Source organism: Phoxinus phoxinus (genome assembly GCF_949152265.1).
Source record: "Phoxinus phoxinus genome assembly, chromosome: 24".
Lineage (NCBI taxonomy): Eukaryota > Metazoa > Chordata > Actinopteri > Cypriniformes > Leuciscidae > Phoxinus > Phoxinus phoxinus.
In genome coordinates this window covers 3,222,555-3,234,109 of record NC_136899.1, presented here as the reverse complement: position 1 = coordinate 3,234,109, position 11,555 = coordinate 3,222,555, and the positions used below count along the sequence as shown (strand labels likewise).

Genomic DNA, 11,555 nt, shown 5'->3' with positions numbered 1-11,555 from the left:
AAATAAAAATAATCAGAAATGCACCGTTTCCTGAGAGTGACCCATATAAACATCTGATCATGGACTCCATCATCGGCCTGTATAAACCTATTGAGATGATTATCATAATAAACATATACTGTAGGTCAATAAATAACAACATAAAACCAGCAACAACATGATCTAATGAACATCTCCCAGCTGTCTGAATATTAACAATGGAAAAAACCCGACACATCTGAACAAACAACGTCAAGAAATAAGAAAGAAAAAGAAAAAACAGTAACACGTTTCTTGATTAAAAAATAAAGAAACAAAAAACAAAACTTTATTTGTCATTTGGTCCAACAGAACCTGAGATTGCAAATGAACCGTACAGATTTTTAGACTTTTATACATTTTTTTTTGTCCAAGAATCAATAAAATATTCTACATATTATACTGCCCGACAGAGATCTGTATAATTACAGCGAGTACGTGAGAGTGGATTGTGCAGAGGGGAACAGCGCTGTACAATTTACAAAAAGAAAGACAGAGAATGAGTGTGTGACGTCAGAAAGAAAGACAGAGAATGAGTGTGTGACGTCACACCAGAGGGAGACAATGAGCAACAACATCCAGAGGGAAAAATAACAGACCGTATGAAAAATTATAATAATATTACACGAGTCCTCACGATGCAGAGACGCTGGACTAAACATCAGTGCACAGAGAGAGTCAAACCCGCCAGCCCTCGACCAATCAGATCCAGCACAGGTCGTACAGCTGTGACATCATCAGCTCGCGGCTTCACTTGTGCTTCTCTCAGAGACTCCGCTTTACTAAAACACACACATTAAAAGATGGTTTACGCATGTAACGCGCCCCACATAAACCCCTCGCACACGTGGCCTTCCACTAAAATCAAGTATCACCATTTGTCGTTACATTACACATTATGCAGATCATGTGACCCCAGAACAGTTTGCTGATTGGCTGTCAGAACAGGCGAGAAACCTAAATCTCACAAAACATGGCATGAGATTGGCACATTTCACCCTAAGATTGAAGGAAGAATAAAGATTTATTTTGTTTAAGGAAATTAAACTTTTATTTTTTGGGCTGGTAAGATATCCTGCATTTGACAATGTTTGCCCCAAATTCAGATGAAAATAACGCAAAAATATTATTCTTATTGATATATTATTTAAACTATAATAACAATTATTTATAGATATTATTGATATTTGTTGTTCTGCCTTTAATGTGGTTTTAAAATCATTTTTAACTTTTTACTTTATGATTTACAATCCAGTAAAAATACTATATTCAAGTAATAAGAATCTAGTTAATTAAAATTATTCTAAATAATAAAATGAATTGTCCAAAACTGTGAATTTGTGGGAAAATGTGGTTAATTATGTGAAAATAATAGAATATAATTGAAATTCTATAATAATAATAATAAAAATTAAGAAGTCTTAAAGTAATGTAAATTTTAGGAGAAAATGTGCAGTTTTTTCCTCCTAAAAGATATATATATATAATGATCCCATAAACAGGCTCTATTTAGCTTTTGTTTAAAATATCATATTTTTCTTTTTGATAAATAGTTTCTTCTTTTGGGTGAAATGAGCCACATGAAATATTCCCGTGAGATTCACTCTCTGACTGAGCGCACATAAAAGAAACTACAAAGTGAAGTCAGCTGACAGGAGACGCAGGCGAGACTCCAGGAGCGGATCTGAATGACAGTTCATCATGACACGTGTGTGTGTGTGTGTGTGTGCAGTGGGCGGGTCTTGGCTCAGCGAGCAGACGTGTGATTGGCTCAGTAGTTCCACCCAGACCGTCTCAGTGCCTGTGTGTGTGTTCATCAGCACAGCTCTGCATTGGTCTATGTAGTTTCATGTCTGTCTATGTGTGTGTGTGTTTAAGCGTGTGTCAAAGCGGCCGCGGTCTGTGCAGTCCGTCAGTGTCCGGGGTAAGTTGGGGCGAGTGTGTGGCTTTACTAGACGTCCAGTCGCCCAGAGACGCCTGCGCTGCTTTCCTATGGGCCAGTCTGTGTGTGATGGAGAATCCAGCGTTCCCCTCCAGCTGGGACAGGACCACCAGTACCTGTCTGAACACACCACAGAAAACACACACCGGTTAGTCTTAGAACACATGACAATGCTGTTAGTGAACAAACCTGCACAGAAAGGACGTTTAGGCATCACAAGCATGAAGGCTTTTCTAAAAGGTAAGCAGCAACATTATAATGCATATTAATGGATTTATGATAATATCATTGAGCAGGATACCTAACAGTATCTTTGTTCAAAATTATTTTTTTTACAATTGCAATGATTGTATTTTTTAAGACTTATCCTGTTTTGGAGTAAATCAGAGAATTATGATATTATTTTACTATGCCGTTTTAAATTATGGGATGCAAGCTTGGTATGGCAATCTTTCGGTCCAATTAAAATCACAGCTTGCACGTCTTCTTGACTGCAATGAAAGTTATGGGACTAAGAGGGTACACATCACTTCAATCAATTTACGAATCGTTGCTTTTTAAGAACGCACAGACAATAGTGAGGGATTCAAGCCATGTTTTATTTCCAATGTATCAGCTTTTGCCATCAGGGAGACGGTATAGAGTCCCAGTAACCGTTACAAAAAAATAATTTATTCCTGTATCTATTAATATGTTAAATAGCAAGATGTAGTCATTGTTACGATTTAAAAAAAATGTTGGTTGTGTGTGTGTGTGTATATATGATGTGTACTACTGCAGCTTTGAGTCCAGGACCAATTTCCTGAAAAAGGACAATAAAGGCCCTGTCCCAAATGCCGCACTTGATGTGGACTTTCGGACTCGTGGACTTAAATTGCGCGTGCTCGCTGAGTCTACGAGTCCGTAGACCGTCCCATTCATCACTTTAACGCTCTGAAGTGTGCTCAGCAGCGCCCCCTTTGTACCCTTGAAGCGGTCTTCCGCGAAGCCCGCATAGATGCAGGCTTCACGCACTTTAACTACCCAGGAATCCTTGCGAATTTGCGAAAGGCCAATCAGACAACGAATGGGAGGAGCTTTCGCTCACGTTAACATGGATGAGAAGAAAATATTTAAGTGTAAATATCATTATGGTTTTTATGACCTATGTGTACATTTTACCAGTTATTACCTACAGTTTATACAAACATTATGGTCATCAACCAGTGGTTGATATCTCAAACATAAATATAAATATATATTTATATTTTATAAACATAAATAGCTTGCTGAATAATAGGCTACGATCGCATTACGATTCATTAAGTAAATATAACCGAATGTCAGGGCTTTACTGAGTCATATATAAATGTAGAAATATAATATTTAAACAACAACCGGACCGTCTTCCTATTTCCGGCGTGACGATCGAGTCTGTCCCAAAAATACCTCTCAGTGCGTCCTCGTGGACTCGCGCCAAGGGCCCTTTAGGTCTGCACTACATGACGTCAGCAAAGTGTGGACTCTGAGGAAGTCCACAAGTCCGGAGTGTGCCATTTGGGACAGGGCCAAAGTATACGGACTAACTAACTAACTAACTAACTAACTAACTAACTAACTAACTAACTAACTAACTAACTAACTAACTAACTAACTAACTAACATAAAGATACTTTCTTTGCCTAGCATCACATGTTTACTTCACAGAGGAGATGCATTGCAATGCTGTCACTGAATTAATCCGAAATGGTGGATGACTTGAGAGAAATTAACACGCTATAAATACATACCACTCTGCTGGCAAAAGCATGGACTAAATACAGATTATAATAATGATATAAAATGTGTATTTACTGCTAACACCAAAGTCAACTGAATTGTGAGTCTAAGGGAAAATGTACTTAATTGTCATGAAAATACTCTAATATAAGCGTAATAATAATGATGATAATAAAATAATGGTCCTAAAAACTGTTTTTTTTCTTTTTAATTTATGGTAGATGCATATACATAAGATATTTATCATAATTAAAACAAGTTATTATCATTTTATATTAATTTAACTATGTAAGAACTACACATCTTTAAAAAAAAAGTTTTCACTCTACTAAACTGAAGCTCAAAATTATAATTATGAATTATCTTTACTCATCGTTTATTAACGGTGTTGACTGCCAGTGCGGTGAGGGCTGTGTGTAAAGCATGTGAATGACCGGAGAGTGACTCAGCGATGAATACGTCATGGGTGAAAACCCACGTGTGATCCGCTCTGTCATGTGGCTCTCGCTGTGAACAAACCTTTAATAAAAACACTAACATAACCAATGTTCTTTCTCTCCACATCTGGAGCTGGAGGAACAACGGCCTGCTCTCGTTCCTGTTGCTGTCAAATAAAAGGAGCCCTCGAGCAAGATCTTGTCCAGGGACTATAGATGAAAAATAGCCTTTGGCTAATTCTGGTGCATTTACAGAAATGTTTTATTAATGTGCAATGTCCCTGTTAACTAAACGAATAAAAAGAAAATTGATGTTTCCGCAAACTTCAGAAAGGAGAAGTGAATCACTTTCCGTGCAGTGTGTGTGTTTACCTGTGCACAGTGTGTGTTTGCCTGTGAACAGTGTGTGTTTACCTGTGCACAGTGTGTGTTTGCCTGTGAACAGTGTGTGTTTACCTGTGCACAGTGTGTGTTTACCTGTGCACAGTGTGTGTTTACCTGTGCAAGGGCGGCACGCTGTCGATGGTCTTCAGGCTGCCTCGGGTCGACACCACGTTGAAGCTGTCAGTACAGTCACATGACACATGGAGGTAGTACTTTGGGTGACGGTTCTCCACGACGACGATAAGCCCCGCCCACCCGTGAGTCAGATAGTAACATGTCATCCCTTCACGACCCTTAGACATGAGATCAAGAAATCACATCATAAAACTGTCATATATATATATATACACACACAATATATAATACACACACATACTATACCTTTATTATAAAGATCTAATACTATTAAAAAATATTGAAATTAAATTATTTTGTATTATTTATTTTTATATTCATATAATATGTATTTTTTATTATTGTTTATGTTTATCTTAAATGTATTTTATATCATATATTTTTATTTATTTATTTATTTATATATATAAATATATATACATACAAATAATTATGATTAATACTATAATTTATGATTATATTAATTAAAAAATAATAAAATAACATTTATTTACTTTATATATAAGAAAATATAGAAATATTTTTATATTAATAATTTTATATAATGTATATAATCATTACCGGTATATATTATTTTGTAAATATACATTTACATAATATATAAATAATACCATATATATGATTATATAAATATAATAAATACTATATAATGTATAAATTATGTAACAAACATATATCAAATAAATAAAGAAATAACACTATTTTTTTTAAAATCCTATTAATATTTAAAGTTTGCAGTGACATTAAATTACATTAAATAATATACACATGTTAAGTTAATATATATATATTTTTAACCTATTATAACTCATATATGCTCAGTATGATTTCTAAAATCGGATCATAACATTCAGAGCTGATGAATCTGACTGGAGTCACAGTGTGCCTCACAATTAAAAAAATAGGTTTAACATATGGTAACAGTCATCACATTTTGATAAATGATGATATAGAAAGTTCTCCATACAGTGTGTGTGTGTGTGTGTGTGTGTGTGTTCCTGTACCTCGTGTCTCTCTCCCTTGTTCTCCGTCATCAGGATGATGGCATCAGCGAGTGTCGTGGACGAGGCCTCCAGCTGCTCCACCATCACCTGTCTGGAGCTGTAGATGGCCAAGATGTACCCTGGGAAATCCTGACTCGGTCTCCGAGCGTTAGTGGGGCTGGACACTGTCAAAACACGCACAACATGATGACTTATTTCCCCATATTCATCTTTGTTTATTAGTGTGTAATGTTGCTGTTTGAGCACAAAGTCCCTCCAGCGGGAGTTCTTCTCTACATCAGTGTTTCTGAACTCCCCGAAACGCCTCCACTGTAGTCCGGGAACAAACACATCACAATATTCCTCATTTAAATAATTCATACGCAGAATAAAGGGGCGGGGCCTGGATGAGTTCGTAGTGTGTTGAAACTGGCGGATATGGTATGCATAAACTATGTATAAACCTTAATTAATCAATGTAATAATCAATTAAAAGGAATTTATACTGTATGATAGCCACATTAGACCAGCGGTTTGGAAAATGGATGGATGGATGATTCAGCTGCGGCGCCACCTTCTGGTCAGACGCTGGAATTCATTCAGTGCACGACTCTCACCGTGCATTATGGGTATTTTCTAGCCGTTGAGCGCACATCAGTGGCTGTCCCTTCAAATAGTGCTCTATTTAAGGATATAGGGGGCGATTTAAGACACAGTCTAATTATTTTCTGCAAACTGGTTCTTTCGGACAGTTCGTTTCAATGAATCGGTTCAAAAAAACGATTCACCCGTTTGTTTACATAATCACAAAGATGTCGCATATACACAATTCTACTATAAAAGCACCCAATAATGATGTGAAATGCGGATGTTTTACATGTCTAAAGCATATATAGTGAATGAACTAGTCTTAATCAACTATAGCCCAACAATAAACCATGAGAAACCATTAAAAAAAAACTTTATTTCACGCTTCACGCTCGTATCAGCGGCTCATTGTTTTTTTGCATTTGTCATTGACGGTTTAACCATTAACCGACTCAGAAACACACATTTTACCCCATTATGAAACCCTCGGCACACGTCGGAAATACTGGAAAGGCTGTTCCCAGTTCAGTACCGTACTAACTGGAGCACTGAATGAGTTGAATGAGCAAAGATAGCCGACATCATAGGATCAAATACTCCTGGATATCGGCTGCTTTGGAGATGGAGTGACTGTCAGACACGTCTGAAAGTGAGTTAGATTGAGTAACTTGTAGATCTGTGCTGACTTGAGCATCGAACGGTTCGATTTGGTGAACTGATTCAGCCAGATCACTAAAAAGAACCGATTCGTTCGCGAACCGGACATGACTGGAACTAAACAGAGCGTTACTGACAGACTGGGAAGAGAGGAGTTGCAAATATGGGAAAAATAATGTTTTAACATGAAAACTATTAGAGCCCAAACACAAAATCAAGACTTTGTAAATGGGCATATGGCCTGTTTAATCGTGTCCAGTGTTTCTGGTTTGTAATCCAGCGCCGTCTCTCCGTCTGTGTACCTGGTGTTGACGTCCCGGTCAGGTCCATCTGCCAGTGGTTGAAGGCACAGCAAACCACCGCATACTCCCCCGGCTCCAGCATCACATCACATCCTACAAACTTCTTCACCGCGCGCTTGCTGTGTGCTAACAGACGCCCCAGTATCAGCTTATTCCCGTTACCGAACGAGGCCCGGAAGACCATAATGCACAGATCCAACAGGTGACTGTCAGCCGTGTCTGAGCGCCTGGTGGATTGAGAGCGGTTTTATTTTTGTTGTTGTTGTTGTTTTTATTATTAATATTTGATGTCTTTATTAATTTTGATGTGATTTACCTGCTGCCCTCCTGGAAGAGGGCGAACTCCAGCGCGGTTCTCTCCAGGACTGTGAGCGCGGTTACGGTCACCGGTTTACTGGCCCGGCTCGGGAAGCAGCCCTGCAGACGCACCTCCTGCCAATCAGCGTGAATCTTGCAGATGTCCACCGAGTCAAAGTACCTGCACACAACATTCACCAACCATGTTCTGGTTATTTAACTACATCTGCTGATAGACTGATACATGGGCGGAAAATCTAGACCAATCAGCAAACTGTTCTGGGGTCACATGATCTGCATAATGTGTAATGTAACGACAAATGGTGATACTTGATTTGAGCATCAGTTGATCATTAAACCTGATTGGCTGATCAATGGAAATGTCTTAGAAGAATCAGTTCCAAAATCTTGATTTGTTGATTGATAGTACAAATTTGAGTGAATTTTAAAATAATAATCATAAGTAATACTATTTTTTTTTAAAGTAATAATATTATTTTTAAAAATGACTTTTTCCCCTTATTTTTATTATCAAACAACATGTATAAAATACTAAATGAATCATTTTAATTTAATAATTTTATTAAAACAATAATTATTTATAACTGAATAAATATGGTGTAATATATATTATATATATATATATATCATCTGTTACATTTTAATATAATATTTGTAAATAATATCAAGTTTAAAACAAGTCTTTAATTTTAGTTTTCAAATTTATGCAGATCTAATTTCTGATCATTATCAATGTATTAAATATAACATTTATTTTTGAAATAATTTCAATAAATATGGTATCATGAAGTATTTAATTTTTCCTTTAAAATGTATGTAGATCATCATTAAATAATATGTACAATAAATGAAAATGTTAACAATACTTTTTGAAATAAATATGTAAAATAAAGTAGATTCCATTTGTCATCATTAAATAATTAAAAGTTTAATATAATTCTTTAATTAGGATTTTCAGAAAACATTGCTTTGATACGATAATTTTAATACTTAAAAAAAAATAATCTAATTTGCCATCATTAATATGTATATGATAAAAAAAGAAATCAAAAACCACATGATATAATCTAACATACAAATAACATACAGGCCATGAGCCTCCTGCGCATTTCTATCTCTTCTGACCACTAATGAGATCCTCTTTATTTATGGAAAGCTCTGATGAAGATCATCTCAGATTAAAGGTCAATTTAGCACAGATGAAGCCGCTAATGACTCACTTAATGAAGTCTCCGTACTCCATCCAGAACACGCCTTCACTGCTGCCGTGAGCCATGAGCTCGTGCCGCAGATGCTGAGGCCAGTCGGCCCAGTCGTCCGACCAGGAGCCGTTCCAGGAGAAGCGGCCCCAGGGGTTCCTCAAACGCAGCAGTCTGAAACAGCACAGCGCAGTGCTTTATGACAGTGGTTCCCAACCTTTTTTTGTCTGAGACCCCTTTTTCCAAGAAAATATTTTAGGGCCCCGCTTCACATTTAATGATATTATCGCTCTTGTAAGTTTGCAGCAAGGATGACCAAATATGTTGTTTTCAAACAAACGATATGTTTACTATAACCAGATATGTTTATGCACAAATAATAGCCTATAATATTGAAAATACAATAACAAAAACATTAGTAGGCCATTTGTAATTTAAAAACATAAGCCTAGGAGTATCCTATAAATTGGCTCTATTTTAAATGCATTAACAAAAAAATCAGTATTCACACTGGTGTGTAGGTAAAAAAGAAAGAATATAGGCTATTACTAAATGACTGCTGTCTGGGGCCTCAATACTTGCATGTTATTTGTGAGGCTTTATTTTTTAGGCTTTTGGCGCTATAGCGAGCGATAATAAACTTGCGTTTATTAACAGAATAATGCGAAGTTCGGAAGAACATTGTAGCCGGAACTACTTCTCTCTGTGTGCGTCTATGACGAGTCACGCAGGTCCTGGGCTACTCCACATCCGAACCAGTGTAAAATAGTCCCAATGTAAACACTTATTATAGGTGTACCATAGTGATTCAGGATAATACAAAAACACAGTTTGGAAAATGGATTCATGATGAACTCGCATATTATATAAATTTTGTACATTTTGAACAGAAAAAAGTTAAGGACTTTTATTTAATGCTCATTGCTAAAAACTTTTCAAAATATGACGCGACCCCCCACAGAGCTCGCTGAGGCGCCCTTGTGGGCCGCGACCCCCCTGTTGGGAACCACTCACAGGATACACAACCTAGTCCTGCTTTACTAACACACGAGCGATGGCTTTATTATATTATTACATCACAACACAGGGTTTTTTCAGGGTCAGAAATGGTCTTCGGTGGAGGCTGACAGACAGGGAAATCCCAACCAACAATAAAAATTAGGTACCCTATATGATCTGCGAGCCCAATACTGACAATATATATTTAAAATAAATGCAAATAAACATTATGTGATTTTTGTTTATCCTATTTTGATATCTCATATGTGACCCTGGACCACAAAACCAGTCACATGGGTACATTTTTTGAAATTGAGATTTATACATCATATGAAAGCTGAATAAATGAGCTTTCCATTGATGAATGGTTTGTTAGGATAGGACAATATTTGGTCGGGACACAACTATTGAAAATCTGGAATCTGAGGGAGCAAAAAAAATCGAAACATTGAGAAAATCTCTTTTAAAGTTGTGCATTTATGTTCACGATTCTGCAGCACTCACTCACAAAAATACATGTTTTATATATTTACGGTAGGAAATTTACAAAATATCTTCATGGAACATCATCTTTACTTAATATCCTAATGATTTTTGGCATAAAAGAAAAATGGATAATTTTGACCCATACAATGTATTGTTGGATATTTCCACAGATATACCCGTGCGGCTCCAGACTGGTTTTGTGGTCCAGGGTCACATATATTATGTATGTTCTCTTTTGTTCCTCATTGTTTACTAATAGTTATTTTGGTACATAAATCATATCAATATTAAAAAGTAGCATAAACAAATATTTTAATAAATAGTCTAATTTTCTACTGTATACAATTGAATAAATGAGCAGCTAGCTAACAACAACTGGCTTTGTTCTGAAAACACTTAACATGCGCCCTGTCACAAGGACAGCAGTCGTCTACATCTCTCATAAATCATAATAACTGATCAAATAAGGCGTGGCGGGACAAAAAATTCGTTTAGGCGGTGGCCAAAAAAAATGTAATCCAGGAAAAACCTGCCAATATAAAAACAAACTCACTTCCTCATGCATGTGAAGAATTGTTCTAACGCATGACCTCAGAAAACCAGTATGGACTACATTTTTTGTCCTTTTTTCAAGCATGACAGCGTGAATCATTTCCACTCTATGCAAAGCAGTGTGATACGTCATCTTTTGTGTCGTATGGGTGAACAAACCCGTCTTCTACAGTATGCATGTTGTGATTGTGTGTCTGACCTGTAGCCCTGAACGTCTCTGACGTCCAGTATGGAGTACGCGTGTCTCGGACGGAGTCCCAGGGATTCATACACAGCATCATCAACCTTCATGTTCCCGCCTCCACAAGACGCTCCCATCAGAAAACTGACACACACACACACACACACACACACACACACACACACACACACACACACACACACACACACACACACACACACACACACACACACACACACACACACACACACACACACACACACACACACACACACACACACACACACACACACACACACACACACACACACAGTTATTTTAGTATCATTGATATATGTAAAAATTAAAATATGGTGCAAAAGTTCATTTATTTCAGTAATTCAACTTAAAAGGTGAAACTAATATATTATATAGACTCATTACATGCAAAGTGAGATATTTCAAGACTTTATTTATTATAATTGTGATGATTATGGCTTACAGCTTATGAAAACCTTTTCACAATATTCTAATTTTGAATTTGGGGTTTTCATAAGCTGTAAGCCATAATCATCAAATTTATAACAAATAAAGTCTTGAAATATCTCACTTTGCATGTAATGAGTCTATATAATAT

At 36.7% G+C, this 11,555-nt stretch overlaps 1 protein-coding gene across 3 annotated transcripts in view; it reads right to left on the bottom strand.

Annotated features, from left to right (window-relative positions):
- Positions 1–11,555, bottom strand: part of capn15 (calpain 15) — a 30,275-nt gene that overhangs the window by 305 nt on the left and 18,415 nt on the right. For all 3 annotated transcript variants that reach the window (XM_079602024.1, XM_079602022.1, XM_079602023.1), the window contains 7 exons: positions 10,958–11,083; positions 8,743–8,895; positions 7,521–7,682; positions 7,205–7,431; positions 5,679–5,842; positions 4,654–4,832; positions 1–2,080 (listed from right to left, as the gene is read on the bottom strand). The exon at positions 1–2,080 is cut by the window's left edge. In XM_079602024.1, coding sequence (XP_079458150.1) covers positions 1,903–2,080; positions 4,654–4,832; positions 5,679–5,842; positions 7,205–7,431; positions 7,521–7,682; positions 8,743–8,895; positions 10,958–11,083 — 1,189 coding nt within the window. In that variant the 3' untranslated portion in view covers positions 1–1,902. The remainder of the gene's footprint in view (positions 2,081–4,653; positions 4,833–5,678; positions 5,843–7,204; positions 7,432–7,520; positions 7,683–8,742; positions 8,896–10,957; positions 11,084–11,555) is intronic.